Source organism: Microcaecilia unicolor, chromosome 1 (genome assembly GCF_901765095.1).
Source record: "Microcaecilia unicolor chromosome 1, aMicUni1.1, whole genome shotgun sequence".
Lineage (NCBI taxonomy): Eukaryota > Metazoa > Chordata > Amphibia > Gymnophiona > Siphonopidae > Microcaecilia > Microcaecilia unicolor.
This window is the reverse complement of record NC_044031.1, coordinates 710,616,213-710,631,580: the sequence shown is the minus strand read 5'-3', so window position 1 is coordinate 710,631,580 and position 15,368 is coordinate 710,616,213. Positions and strand designations below refer to the sequence as shown.

At 42.8% G+C, this 15,368-nt stretch overlaps 1 protein-coding gene across 2 annotated transcripts in view; it reads right to left on the bottom strand.

Moving 5' to 3' along the window:
• The window catches only part of WDR72 (WD repeat domain 72), a 377,768-nt gene that overhangs the window by 95,771 nt on the left and 266,629 nt on the right, over positions 1-15,368 (bottom strand). For both annotated transcript variants that reach the window (XM_030189229.1, XM_030189234.1), the window contains one exon: positions 11,534-11,723. In XM_030189229.1, coding sequence (XP_030045089.1) covers positions 11,534-11,723 — 190 coding nt within the window. The remainder of the gene's footprint in view (positions 1-11,533; positions 11,724-15,368) is intronic.

Below are 15,368 nucleotides of genomic sequence, written 5' to 3'. Positions count from 1 at the left end.
GTAAAAAATGTATAGTTTAGTTTCCTGTGCTGTCTGCAAGACCTTTTTTTTTTTTAAGGACATATATGGACAAGAATGCTGAAACTCAAATGCAAGACACAGCTAGTCATGGACTGGCTATGACAGGCTCTCACGAGGAGTAATAGGTCCTCCTGGAAGGCAGCAGTCTCCTAATTCAGGGCCCCTTTTACCAAGCTGCAGCAATAGGGGGCCAGTGTTGGTGCTAGCGCATGTTTTACATGTGCGCCGAGGCCCCCTTTTACTGCAGCCAGTAAAAGGGAAGTCTCACCTTCCTGCAGGAAATGGCCATGTGGCAAGTAAAGCAAGTTAACCTGGCAGTAACCTTGCAGTGCGTGGCACTCCTGATTACCGCTGTAAATGATGGCACACTAGGGGTTGAAAGCCCAGCAGTACTTCCTATACAGCGAGTGGTAAGCCTGCATTGGGCTTACCACCTCTTAGTAAAAGGAGCCCACAATGATCACAGGTTCATGACTGGCTTCTGCCTGATAGTTATTGACATTGGAAAAAAAAAGTTAAAGACACTGGAAAGAAACCTGACCTTTTCAAGGTTTTTCCCCCATGAGCACGCAGATATGGAATGCACTACCTACAGACCTGAAAGCAATCAACGAAACAACTACCTTTCGCAAATCTCTGAAGACATATTTCTTCAACAAGGCCTACAATGAGAACCTATAGCCTCACTAATCCACCTCACCAACCCACTCAGTTATGAATGCCCACCTTCTATAAATACCCTAGTCACTCCCTTCCTTCTTCTTCTTTCTTCCCTTAATCTCTACAATGTTAACAAATCTATGTAAGCCACATTGAGCCTGCAAAAAGGTGGGAAAGTGTGGGATACAAATGCAATAAATAAATAAAATAAATAAATAAATAAATAAGTCCTTTCAGTTTAAACTCAAATTTAGTTGAGTTCTCCTATCAGCTTTTTAATATATGGTAACTGAGTTAGTTCTTCAGTACTTTTATCTTGGTTGCTTCACTCTATCACAGAGTCCTTAGTAGAGACTCCAGAGGCTTGAATACTAGACTAGAATAAGACAAGAACTAGGATTGCTCAAAGTAAATCTTAATATCACTGTACCTCCAAGAAATAAATCCAGTGTAAAAGAGAACACAAAGATTACTGAAAGCAAAGAGCCCAATCAGAAACCAGAAACTAAGATTACCAGAACTACAAGACACAGTTAGGAATGTGCTGGCTGTAAGATACTCTCAATAGAAAGAATAGGCAGTTGCCTTCCACCCTGAAGGTCAGAGTTTCACAGCTGACTGGTACCTGATATTTATTAACACAGAAAAAAAGGCTGAACTTTAAGAACACTGGAAAGAAACTTGTTAGTTTGGGATTTATTCCTGTCATTTTAGGTTAGAAACAATATAAAACAATAAGGGAAATGTTATTAAATTTCTTATGTCATTTCAAATGAATGTATATCCCTACATTTAACTATGTACTATGTAACTATGAGGTTAATTTCCAAACCATTTATTGCAAACACCAATTTATGCAGTAAATTGAAATGTTTAGAAACATCAGAGCAGATAGAAAATACAAACAAGTAGATCAATATTCAGCCATAGCATCAATCACATTTGTTAAATTCCAGCCTTGGTGTTTAACAAAATATGTATATTCTTTGCAGCTATCTGGATAGGTATACCCCCTAATTCTATAAAAATTGCCAGAAATTGCATGCACAATTTAATGGATTAATGGGCTAATTAGTGCCAATAATTGGCATTTTAACAAGCAACTATTGACACTAATTAGATTTAATTGGAACTTACACACATAAATTCCCACATCTAAATTTTACGTGTGAGTAAAAAAAAAGGTGGCACAGAAATGAGAAGGTCATTGGCGGAACAATGCATTCCTAGCATATATGCGTGTTGTTACAGAATACAGAGGTTACATGTCCAATTTAGGTGCAAACATTTGCACCACGTTTCAGTTGGTGCAAATGGTCATGCTTAAAGTTAGGTGTGAATCCTGGGCAAAGCGCTATTCTATAAATCATGCCTAATTTTAAGCATGGCTTATAGAATAATGCCATAGAATTCACTCCATAAGGTAGTCATTGCCATCAACTATTCATTTATTTAGATTTTGCTCGCACCTTTTTCAGTAGTAGATCAAGGTGATATATATATACAGTGCACTCCGCTTAAGTGCAAAGGTCTGGGACCAAAGAAATACATGCAGTTAACCGGAGCATGCACTTAACCGTTGTGACCCAAAGAAGCTTGGCATCTGATAAACATATGTACAGTACTGTTTATTATGTGTACAGTATACAGTCTCCGTTAACTGACGTTAGGCTTACTTGAAGTAATCAGCCATAGTCCTCTGTGCCAGTGGCGTACCAAGGGGGGGGGGGGGCGGTGGGGGCGGTGCGCCCCGGGTGCACGCCGCTGGGGGGGTGCCACACACCTGTCTGCTCCACTTGTTCCGTGCTCCCTCTGCCCCAGAACAGGTTACTTCCTGTTCCGGGACAGAGGGAGCATGGAACGAGTGAAGCAGACAGGCGCGCGGCACCCCCCAGCAGGTAAAAATGCACCCGGGGGGTGTCCTTTCGCCAGGGGGAGGTGTGTCCTTTCGCCGGGGGGAGGTGGCCTTTCGCTGGGGGTGGGGGTCGCGCTGCACCCGGGGGGGGGGGGTGTCCTTTCACCGGGGGGGGGGGGGGTCACGCTGCACCTGGGGGGGCGCATCGGCGATCCGCCCCGGGTGTCAGCCACCCTAGGAACACCACTGCTCTGTGCTCTCTTGTGTCTGTGAGTTCCATAGACTACATCTGCCAGACAGTAAAAACTGTCATAGCACCGACATCCAGTGGCCTCCAGATAGGCCCGCACGGTGTTGAGACTCTCCAGCGCTCTTGCAAAAGTGACATCTGTTTCATCATCAGCCATTGCCTGCGTGTAGGCACATATCTCGACATCAGTGCTGCCGTCAGCTGTTTGTAGATCGTAATCAACAGCTACGTAGTGATGAAACTCCTCTTCAGTAACACCGGCTGGGATGTCAATAGCCTGTTCATCTGACACATTTGCAACAGCTGCATCTGTTTCGTCCCTCTCCACATCCTTAACAAAGCTTGCCTGCTTGTAGCAGTTCACAATGGTTGCCTGTGTAACATGATTCCAGGCTTCTGTCTGCATATGTAGGGAATCCAACAGTGATAGATTAAGAGCCAGTTCAACAGCACGTTTATCCTTGCCAGTCTGGTCATCCATAACGCTCATCAGACGACGTAGCACAAGAGCCCGATAATGTTGTTTGAAATTGGCTATTATGCCCTGATCCATAGGTTGGATCAGAGAGGTAGTGTTTGGTGGCAGGAAGACCACCTTGACGTTAGACAGCCTGGCATCATCACTGTGTGCAGCACAATTATCACAAAGCAACAAAATCTGACGCTGTTGTGCCTGCAATCTAGTGTCTAACTTCTTTAGCCACTGCTTCAAAATTTCCCCAGTCATCCATGAATTTGTGTTAGCCTCGTATGACACAGGAAGTCGCTTAACATTCTTGAAGCAACAGGGCTGTTTGCTCTTTCCAATGATGAGTGGTTCCAACTTCTCACTCCCATCCATACTGCAGCAAAGGAGGATCGTCAGTCGGTCCTTCAACGTTTTACTTCCTGTAGTTTCAGCTTGTTTGATTCCAAGTGTTCCATCAGGAATCGCTCGCCAGTAGAGACCGTTTTCGTCAGCATTGAAAATGTCACAAGGTGCAAACTCATTGAAGATGGTAGGAAGAACTGAAACAACCCAATTTTCAGCACCAACGTCATCAGCGTCTTGTTTTTCACCATGCTGTTTCTTGAATTTTATGTTGTTCCTCTCCTTCCATCTTTCCAAACATCCAACAGTGGCTTTGAATTCAGTTAGTCCAAGACTTTCAGCTAGCTGATTAGCTTTCTCCATAAACAGTGGACCACTGACCAGGGCCACCGAGAAACTAGGCTGGGCCCGGGGCAAGGCCGCCCTGCCGCTCCCCCTGCTGCTGCAGTCCGCGGTCTCACGTGCCTGCCTCCATGGCTCCGGGCCCCCTTCATTCAAAGCGGCAGTCGCAGATCGCATCTCTTCTGGCCTTCCCTCCCTGTGTCCCGCCCTCGTCTGATGTAACTTCCGGTTTCCGTGGAGGCAGGCAGGTGAGACCAGGGACTGCAGCGCCGGTGGCCTAACCCTGGCGCTGGGCCCCCCTTGGAGGCCCGGGGAATTTTGCCCCCCCTGCCCCCCTCTCTGCGGCCCTGCCACTGACAGGAAACTGTCTGCTCCTGACAAACCACCGAAGAAGAGCATCTTCTACATCCTCAGCTTTTCCCGCCCGTTTTCGTTTCCTGTATGGATTTGTATTGTTTTGCCAGTCTTCCAGAAGCTGATCTTTCTGCTTCAAGATACGTGAAATTTGACTGGGATTGACACCATATTCTTTAGCAATAGATGCTTGACTTTGTTTGTTTTCTATTCGTTCAGCCATTGTTAAAGTCTTACAGTTGCGCGACGACGACTCCAGTGTACACTCTAACAACATTCTTTTGCTTATTCTGCCTGTGACAGCCAACGAGATTTCAAATTTACCGCCTCTTTGTCAAGTGCCAACCGGCTTCCATATTCCGTGCGTGTACTTATGCGGAGTCTTTCCTGCAGAGGAGAGGTCTTAAACCATGCATATAAGTGAATCTTGCACTTATCAGTGGTGCGCTAAATTAAAGTTTGTCCCTATAGAAATTGATGGTGCCAAAAACGGGACCGAAGTATGGCATGCAGTTAAACAGAGCATGCGCTTATCCGATGTGCACTTAAATGGCGTGCACTATATATATACATAGATAGATAGATAGATAGATAGATAGATATAGATACAGATATAAATAGGAGTAATTCTTTAAGTAGTTGTGTAGATTTAAGTGGCACCTACATGCATAAATGACAATATAATAGTTATGTACATGTGTTTGTGAATAGTAATCCGGCTATGCACTATTCTGTAAGTACACACCTATTTTCAATGGCGTATAATTTGTAGGCGGAATTTCTCATTGATGGAATCTGGATGGTGCATAGGCGGGGCGCATAATCATGCATGTAAATTAGAGACTACTGTAGTTTATATGTGTATCATCTTTATAGAATAAGCTCCAAATAGCTGCCTTCTTTTGCCTAAGAATGGATGCCTCTCTTTCCTCATTGTGGCAGGGCTGGCCATAGACATTCAGGGGGAGATTGTATATATGGCACCTAAAAAATCGGCGCAGAAATCAGTGCCGACTAAGCTTATTCTAGATATATATAGAATATGCTTAGTTGATATCTCAGTGCCTAAAACTACGCGTCTTCATTTATACCAACGAAAATATGGCATAAATCCTGGTGTGTAGATTTAGGCAGACTGGGCCATATTCTATAACTACCTACAAAACACCCATTTCCCTGCCTATAACCATGCCCCTTTTTGCCTGTGCGTTATTGAAGACATGCACGTGCTTGTAGAACAGCGTGATCCTACTGCAGGGATAGCGCAGACACCCTGCAGTAGTTTTGAAGTTGGCAAGTGCAATTTCCCATGGTAGACAATAATTTTCTACCGCGGCGGGCCTTCCTGGTGCTAATTGGCAGTGTGGCCACTTTTCGCTTGCTGCCTGATTACTGCAGGATTAGCGTATGAGCTCCTACCGCCAAGTAAGTAGGTGGCGTTAAGGGCTCAGGGAGTAAATAGCCGTGTAATACTTTTTATTTTAGCATATGGCCATTTATTGCTCTGTTTATATTTAAATCTTTTTTTATTGACTGAAAGGTCAATACATATGAACAGGAAACATCAACTTGTACACAAATCTTATACAAGAACATCAGTCAGTATTTCACAGTCAATGAAATTTCTTTTTATCCCCAGACACCCCAACCCCGTTTCTTATCCCTCTGCCTTAAATCTGTTTATATTTAACCATTGCAGTTGATATTGACAGAGACCACACATACTATTTCAGAGCGTATAATAATAAACAATCTTATATCATGGAGTTGTCAAGTTTCGCTTCACATTCCACAATGAATCATAGTGTAACTCTTTGATCCGCAATTAACCCCTTTCTCCTACCTTTCCCAGTTATCAAACCCTCCCTCCCTGCCCTCCCTTCCCTTCAAAATCTAGGATACTTTCTGACAGTCTGAATACAAGCTGTTGTCACTAAAAGTTCAACAGGTAACTCTTTGAAGCATGTGGTAATGTCTGTATAAATGGGTTCCATTTCTTTAGGAATTGCTGCAAGTCTGATTCTGGCCTGCCTTGACACATCTGTCTTTCCAAACGCATTAATGCCACCATTTTCATTCTCCACACCTGTGCTGAGGGACCATCTGGGGAAAGCCAATCTACAAGAATTGTTGCCTTCGCTATGACTATGGCCCGGTTTATGAATGCAATGCAGCCTCCTGGGACCGGGGCATTCACCTCAGGATTACCAAATAGCAGCAACGGGGAATATCGCCAATCTATAGCCCACAATTTAGAGACTTGTCTCAGAATGATCTTCCAAAATTCCTCCACCTGTACACAGAGCCAGAACATATGCCCCAAAGTCGCTCCCTCCTTCCCACACTTGGGGCATTCTCCGTCTGGGGAGGCTCCCATGTGAAACGCTCGCCGTGGGGGAATGTGTAGTCTGAGGGCAAATCGATACTGCATCTCCCAATGTGCTGATAATAAGGAGGATCGTTGGATTGTCAGGACATGTCTTTTGAACATGTCAGACGTTACTGTGATATTCAAGTCACTCTCCCATCCCCCAGCATATTTATCATAGTCCAATTCCAGCTTATGATCTTTGATGTGTCTGTGATGGTATTTCAAAGGCACTTTCTGTTGAGAGTTGAATGAGAATGCCTCCGCCACTTCCACTTGGACATCTTCTGTTAGGTCTTCCCATTCCAGGCTAGACACATAATGCTGTAGCTGCCAATAGTGGAAATAGTCTTTCGGAGTTATCAGCTTTGACCTTTGAAGATCTGTAGATGATTTTAGTTTCCCTTCCTCTGTTAGTATTTGTTGAAGGTAGATTATTCCTTGGTCTTCCCATCGTTGAAACATCGTGTATAAATCTCCGGGAGGGAAGTCTGGATTCCCCTTCAATGTCAAGTATGGAGTAGTTTTATAAGAGAATTGATGCATTCTGCAAATCCACTTCCAGGTTTTTTGCGCAGTCTGTAAAATGTTAGTGGCCGCCAAAACTGGGAATGTTCTCTTACCCAAACCATGAAGGGCACTACTGAAGTGGAAGGGTTTTAATAAGTTTTTCTCCATTTGAGTCGCTGAAAAATCTGATGTGTTACGGAACCAGTCATTGATGTGTCTCATTGCACAGGCCACCGTCATATGCCGCATGCTCAGCACTCCCATTCCCCCATATTCTTTTGGTATCTCCATCACTGACTGAGGCAGTCGCGGTCTTCTCCCCTGCCAGAGGAATTTCTTTAGCATTACATTCAACTGCTTTTCATCTTTACTAGAAAGGTATAATGGCAAAACTTGAAAGATATACAGCCAGCGTGGCACTATCATCATGTTATACAACGCTATGCGTCCCGAGAGAGAGAGAGGTAGCCCCTGCCAATGACCCAGCCTTGTTGCTGTTTCAGTCAGCAGTTTTTGAATGTTCAGATTATAGAGTTGGGATAAGTCGCTCGGGATCTGTACCCCCAGATATTTGATGGCGCCTGCCGCTCTACGTAATGGGAATTTAAATCTCTTCATGTCATCGGGGCTGGACTGGATGTGCATAACACTAGATTTCTCTAAATTGACTTTAAAGCCTGAGAGTTTACCAAATTGGGAGACCCTGTTTATCAGCACACTCAGTGACGTTGTTGGTTTAGAGGTCATTATCAATAAGTCGTCTGCAAACGCTAATGCTTTCACTGTCTCTCCCCCTACCTCTACCCCAGCTATCTCCCTTTCTAGTTTCAGGCTCCTCAGCAGTGGTTCTATCGAGAGGAGGAAGAGGGCCGGAGATAATGGACAGCCCTGCCTCGTGCCCTTTGCTATAGAAAATTGTGCTGTTCTTGAGCCATTAATCAGTACTGCGGCTGTGGGACCCGAGTATAACGATTGAATCGCCTGATATGCCCATCCCTTGACACCTATGTGTTGTAGCACTGCAAACATGTACTCCCATTCCACTCTGTCGAACGCCTTCTCGGCATCCAGACTCACCAAGACCGCCTTTGTTTCTGTACAACTACATTGTCCCATTGCCATAAGTAGACGCCTCACATTTACTGCGGCATGTCTATTTCGTACAAAACCCACTTGCTCTGGATCTATTAATGTCGGCAACACTCTCTGAATTCTGTTTGCTAGAAGCTTGGCCATGATTTTGTATCCACATTGATTAGTGATATGGGCCTGTAGGAGTCTGCCTGCGTTTCTTTATTGCTCTGTTTATAAAAAGGCCTTTTTCCCAGCTGCGGTAAAAAATGGCGCAGAGTGCACCAATTTTAAGCACTCACAACAGCGCAGGCCACTTTTTACCATGGCTTAGTGAAAGGACCCTTTGCTCCTTGCTTAACAGCCTATGCCCATCTTTTAACCATAACTGGCCCATTTTCCACCTCATAACACTCATGCAGTTAATATGTGAATTAGTGTATGCTGTCGTGCCAGCTTAGTAATAGTTACAGCACTTGTGTGCTAACAACATGTGTTAATTCAAGTGCTAATTGTTTAGCACACTTTAGTTAATAGGCCTTTTACATGGCCTATTTGAACATTACGTTCTTAAAGTCAACATTTGAAGTTACAACATGGTAGAAGACACCGTTATGCATGAAAATTAACAGGATACTCTTTAATACAAGAGTTCTGAATGATTGTCATCATCAGTAGTTTCTATTAAGATACTGTATTTAATGTCGTACCTGTATCATATATCCTAGCTATTCTTAGACCAATAGAAAGAGAAGAGGAACATATAGAGTGCTAACAAATTTTTATGACAGACGCATACCCTCAAAAGAGATTATAAGTTAGCTTCCTTAGCGTAGACTCACTAATGAAACAGAATCTAAAATTTATGTCATTTCATATAAACTCTGAACAAGTGAGCTAAATATAGATCCACGTTCAGACAATAAATTAAATTCTGTCTTCTCTAACATAAGCATTAGCACTATCAAAAGGTATAATGAATAAAGGTTTGCCATGATATTGGACCTACTATATTAACTGTTCTAAAATCAAAGTCCTTGATATTCAAAAGCATTTGGCTAGCAGCACCTGCTACCTGGATAAATGCTGCTGAGAAAAATATACAGTGGCACAACCCGTAAAGTACCAGGGTGGAGGCCAAAGTTTTCCAAGTAACGACAAGTTTCAGCGCCACTACCCAGATAAATTACAACAGCAAAAATAAAAACAACCCCCCCCCCCCACAAAAAAACCCCATAACAAACAAACAAAAATTAGCACATGACCACTTACCTCCACCCATTTTGTAGGCAGTAAGGCAGAGAGTTTCAACCTTTTTCATCTCATGGCACACTTACACACTGCTAAAATTGTCAATGTACACCCCCACACATGGTCAAGCATTTTACCTTCTTCCCCCCACCCCCATACATGATCCAGCATTTTACCTTCTACCCCACCTCCAAACAAGGTCCAGCATTTTACTTTTCAACCCACCCCTTTTACCTTCTCCCCCCCCCCCCCCCCACACACACAAGGTCCAGCATTTTGCCTCCTTCTTCCTCCACCTCACACTCACACATGGTCCAGCATTTGACCTTCTCCTACCAACCACACCCGCACCCCCACACTAGGGGCGTAGCTAGTGGGGGCATGGGCCTACACAGATTTAGCCCTGGCCCCCTTTACTTTCGACCCCTCCCGCCGCAGACCCTCCCCCGCCACTTTTGACCTCCCTCTCCCGCCGCCGGGTACCTTTGCTGGCGGGGGTCATCAGCGAATGCGCCTTGGAAGCAGCTATGGCACACCAATGTGCCACAGCACACTGTTTGAAAAACGCTGCAGGAAGGGCTCACACACTTATCCTGCACTAATCAGTTAGTACACGGTAATGTAGCTGTGCTGATTAGCACAGAAATGCTCACTCTCTGATATTGAAAAATTAAAAATATTTTTAGTGCGCAGTTTGCACTCTCAGATTAGAACTTACATCTGAGCACGTCTTTTAGAAAGCCCTTTTAAGCTGTGGTAAACACGCACATGACTTACTGAATCTTAGTAAAAGAACCCCATGGGCTTCTTAGCATTTAGTACATGCTAATTCTGGTAGCACATGCTAAGCTTTAGTAAAAGAGCCCTTAAATGCCTTAGGTATGTCTGCATCACATAGAACTATAAGCACATAGGGGCCGATATTGAGACCATGGGAGGGAGCACGGCTAACTCCCACGGTCAGCAGCGGACCTGGAAATTCATTGCCGGGCCAAATCCGATGGCCGGCATTGAATTTCCAGGTTTCTTTGGGTGCATGCACATACAGTAGCTGGATAAGTCGATATTCATCTGCTGACCAGCTAAGTTATTGTTGCCAAAGACAGACTTGCTATTTATGTGGGTTTATCTGGTCGCTAAACGTAGCCGGTCAGTCAATGAATATTGGCGCTAACTGGCAATGTCGCATGACATAGCCGGTGACCAGGCTAGCTGAAAAACTGCTAATATTCAGCCAAGATAGCAGGTTATCTCGCGCTGAATATTAGCGCTTAGCCAGCTTAAGGCTATTTAACCGGCCAGGAGCCATTACATAAGTACATAAGTGTTGCCAAACTGGGACAGACCGAAAGGTCCATCAAACCCAGCATCCTGTTCTCAACAATGGCCAATCCAGGTCACAAGTACCTGGCAAGATCCCAAAACAGTACAATACATTTTATGCTGCTTATCCCAGAAATAAGCAGTGGATTTTCCCCAAGTCCATTTTAATAATAGCTTATGGACTTTTCTTTTAGGAAAATATCTAAACCTTTTTTAAACCCCGCTAAGCTAACCATCTTTACCACATTCTCTGGCAATGAGTTCCAGAGTTTAATTACACGTTGAGTGAAGAAAAGGTTTCTCCGATTCATTTTAATTTACTACTTTGTAGCTTTATTGCATGCCCCCTAATCCTAGTAATTTGGGAAAGAGTAAACAAGCGATTTATGTCTACCCATTCCACTCCACTCAGCTGGCCAGTTAAATAGCACTGAATATTGGGTGGACAGGGAAAATCCAAACTATTCTTAATTATCACTAAAACATGTGGTTGAGGAAATACTATGAATCAGCTCCAGACAATACTTAAAACCAGTGATCGAATAGCAGAAATTCTTGAAACAATCTGACACAGTCATAAACATCTAAAACTGAGAATAGTAGTAAGTTGGTAACAGTGCAGTTAGCTTTTGCTGGACTGATGTTTTGGAAAGTCTTATTCTTAACATGTACTAGTCAAAGTTATGATAGAGAAGGGCATATAAATTGTGCACTTACTCTTCACAGGAATGTCCTTAAGGCATTGTAACTCCAGCTCCTCTGTCTTGTCAGGCTCTGGCAGAGGATGTGCTTCCCTCATCCTATTCTTTACCTTGGTATCTGGATGCTTGCTAATAGATGTTCTTCTCAAGGTTTTTGTACTTCTTTGAACCTCGGCCAGCAGAACAGCTTGTACTGCCTCAATAACCTGGCATGGGATGAGATGTCATGCCGAAGAAGCTTTTGTCAAATTGTCAAATAGTTGTGCAAGAAAATCCAATCTAAGAACACAAATTTTTGACTAGAATTTTTTTTTTGTGTGTGTGTAATATGCAATCTATTTTGCAACTAGATTTATTTCATAATAATTAAATAAATATTGGTTTTACTTTGAATCTGCAAACTAATGTCTATACAGTTGGCTAATGGATTAATATTCTAATTTTTTCAGACATTCTTGATTGATATTCAAAAGCCCTAATACAACACAGGCAATGGATACATTTTGGATATGTAATCATAATCCTCCAGATGGACATGCAAACTAATTAGTCAATTGGGTGCAAATAACCAATTATTGGTGTTAATTGGAATTACCTCTCACTTAACTGGCATTAATTTGGATGTACACACGCATCTGCCTACACGCTATTCTATAACACTGAGGGGCCCTTTACTAAGCCGCGGTAAAAGGTGGCCTGTACTAGTTTGGATGGGTAAATTTGGCGCACGCTGAGACATTTTTTACCATGGCTGGGAAAAAGGGCTTTTTTTTAACGGGTCAGTAAATGGCCATGTGCTAAAATTAAAAGCAGTGTGCGGCTGTTTTCTGCTTGAGCCCTTACTGCCACCCATTGACCTAGCGGTAAGGGCTCACATGCTACTTACGTGGTAATCATCGCACTGCCAATTATCGCTGGGAATGCCCCCCGCGGTAGAAAATAGAAAAATATTTTCTACTGCAGGAAACAGCACACGCCAAATTTGAAATTACTGTCAGGTGCCCGTGCTAGCCCAGCGGTAGAGTTGATTTGGAACATGCTATCTGTGCGTTAGCCCTACAGTTACTTAGTAAAAGGTCCCCTCCAGGACTGAAAGGTAAGAGAGGAAGAGTTAAGGGATTTGAGCATACAGTAAACTTTTCCTGAACAAGGAGCACTGATATTTTGAGAGGAGAAATTATGTTGTTTTTTTTTAGCCAACAGTATGACTGATTTATAAGAGGAAGCCTGAGATTTGAATACCATGAAATCCCAAATGTTTTTATTAACAAATTTTCTTAGTGATGATATACCCGAAATGTTTATGTTTGACTCTGATTCAATTCCTGTGCTTGGAAAATTTTGGAATTTGGAAGTAATAATGGATTCTTCACTACCACTGAAGTGGCATATTCAGAAAACAATCAAGGATGACTTTTAAAGTTTATTTATTTAAAATTTTCTACCCCACTTACTCCTAAGCAGTTTACTAAGAAAAATGCATATATAAAATCATAAATCCACAAAGACAACCACTTTACAAACATTAACATACTGCTGAATCACCTTCCACTTCCCACCATACCGTAAACAGCCTCTGCAAAAGTCCGTTACAGAAAGCCCCCCCCCCCTTTTTTTTTTTTTTAAAGAAAAAGGCCTGGACAAAAAAGTGGGTTTTCAATAGTCTTTTAAATCACATTTTATCTGCACATAAAGGAAATGAGCCCAGCAACTTATTCCACAACTGTGGACCAGCCACAGAAAATGATGTAGCCTTTGTATAGACATAATGTACTGCAGACATTATGCCCTCAGCTAGGCATACTATGGTCTCAGAACGTAGCGCTCTTCTGGGTCAAAACTCCTGAGATATATTCTGGTACTTTGCCATACAGCGCCTGATGAACAATGGTCAAAACTTTATACTGTATCCTCTGTTCTACTGGTAACCAGTGAAGTTGTTTCAAGATAGGTGTCATGTTCTCTAATTTTTCGCTCTTGCAATCAAATGGGCTGCAGAATTCTGAATAACTTGCAATGCTTTTATCCGCACCTTTGGAAGCCCACAAAACAGCACATTACAATAATAAACTGTTGATAACACTAAACACTGCATCACACTACAAAAATCACACCTATCCAATACTGGCTTCAATCTGTAAAATAAATATAACTACTGAAAAGCCGACTGCACAACTTTTACAGTGTGTGCACTCAAGTTACATTTACTACTACTACTATTTAACATTTCTAAAGCGCTACCAGGGTGGCGCAGCGCTGTACAATTAACAAAGAAGGCCAGTCCCTGCTCAAAGGAGCTTACAATCTAAAGGACAAAAAGTGCAGTCAATCAAGATTGAGGCAGTGTAGATTTCCTGGATAGAGGTACAATGGTTAGATGCCGAAAGCGACATTGAAGAGGTAGGCTTTGAGCAAGGATTTGAAGATGGATAGGGAGGGGGCTTGGTGTATGGGCTCAGGGAGTTTATTCCAAGCATAGGGTGAGGCGAGGCAGAAAGGGCGGAGTCTGGAGGTGGCGGTGGTGGAGAAGGGTACTGAGAGGAGGGATTTGTCCTGTGAGCGGAGGTTACGGGTAGGAGCGTAAGGGGAGATGAGGGTATAAAGGTAGTGAGGGGCTGCAGATTGAGTGCATTTATTGAGAGGATTAAAGGATCTACTGACTTTTAATCATTTTAGAAAGTTTTTTCAAAGCATTATTACACCTTGCTCTGATTACTACAACTGACTGTTGCTTGGTGAATGGAAAAATCAACTGAAAGCCTTGCAAGTCATGCAGAATGCAGTAGCAAAATTTTTAATTGCTGGTAACAGGCATGATCATATTTCTCCTGTACTTACAGAGTTTAGTGTTATTGTAATGTGGGGGGGGGGGGGGGGGGGGGGGGGGGTGGGGGGGGGAGGGAAATGGGACTTCATATGCTGCCTTTCTGAGGTTTTTGCAACTACATTCAAAGTGGTTTACATATATTCAGGTACTTATTTTGTACCAGGGGCAATGAAGGGTTAAGTGACTTGCCCAGAGTCACAAGGAGCTGTAGTGGGAACTGAACTCAGTTCCCCAGATCAAAATCCACTGCACTAACCACTAGGCTACTCCTCCACTCCATGTGCTGTTTTGGAGGCCTCCAAAGGTATGGATAAAAGCGTTACAAGTTATTCAGAATTCTACAGCCTGTTTGATTGCTGGAGTGAAAAAGTAGAGCACATGACACCTATCTTGAAACAACTTCACTGGTTACCAGTGGGATACAGTATAAGGTTCTGACAATTGTTCATCAGGCGTTTTGACCCAGAAGAGCGTTACGTTCTGAGACCATAATATGCCTATCTGAGGACGTGATGTCTGTAGTACATTATGTCTATACAAAGGCTACATCATTTTCTGTGGCTGGTCCTCAGTTATGGAATAAGTTGCCAGGTTCATTTCATTTATATGCAGATAAGATGTGATTTAAAGACTATTGAAGACCCACTTTTTTGTCCAGGCCTTTTTGTTTGATTTTTAAAGTGTTTATACGACAGATTTCACCATCTGTGGCAACTAAATTGCATGTTTGCCAACCTAGATGATCCTTGAGATCTGAAAAAAAGATTTTTGCTTGATGTTCCTTCTTATCAAAAGGGTAGGTTGGAAGAATAACTGGGCTATCGTTTGGAATGCACTACCTCTGAAATTAAGAGGACTTCAGAGCTTAATTGATTTTTTAAAAATAACTTAAAACATTTTTATTCATGGAGGCTTTTCAGGGAGTCTAGGAATTTTTTTTTTTCAGTATGAGCGGAAAGTCATACAATCTTGATGTGTTTGAACTGGAAGATGTTGCACATATTCTGGAATGTATGTGTTGATG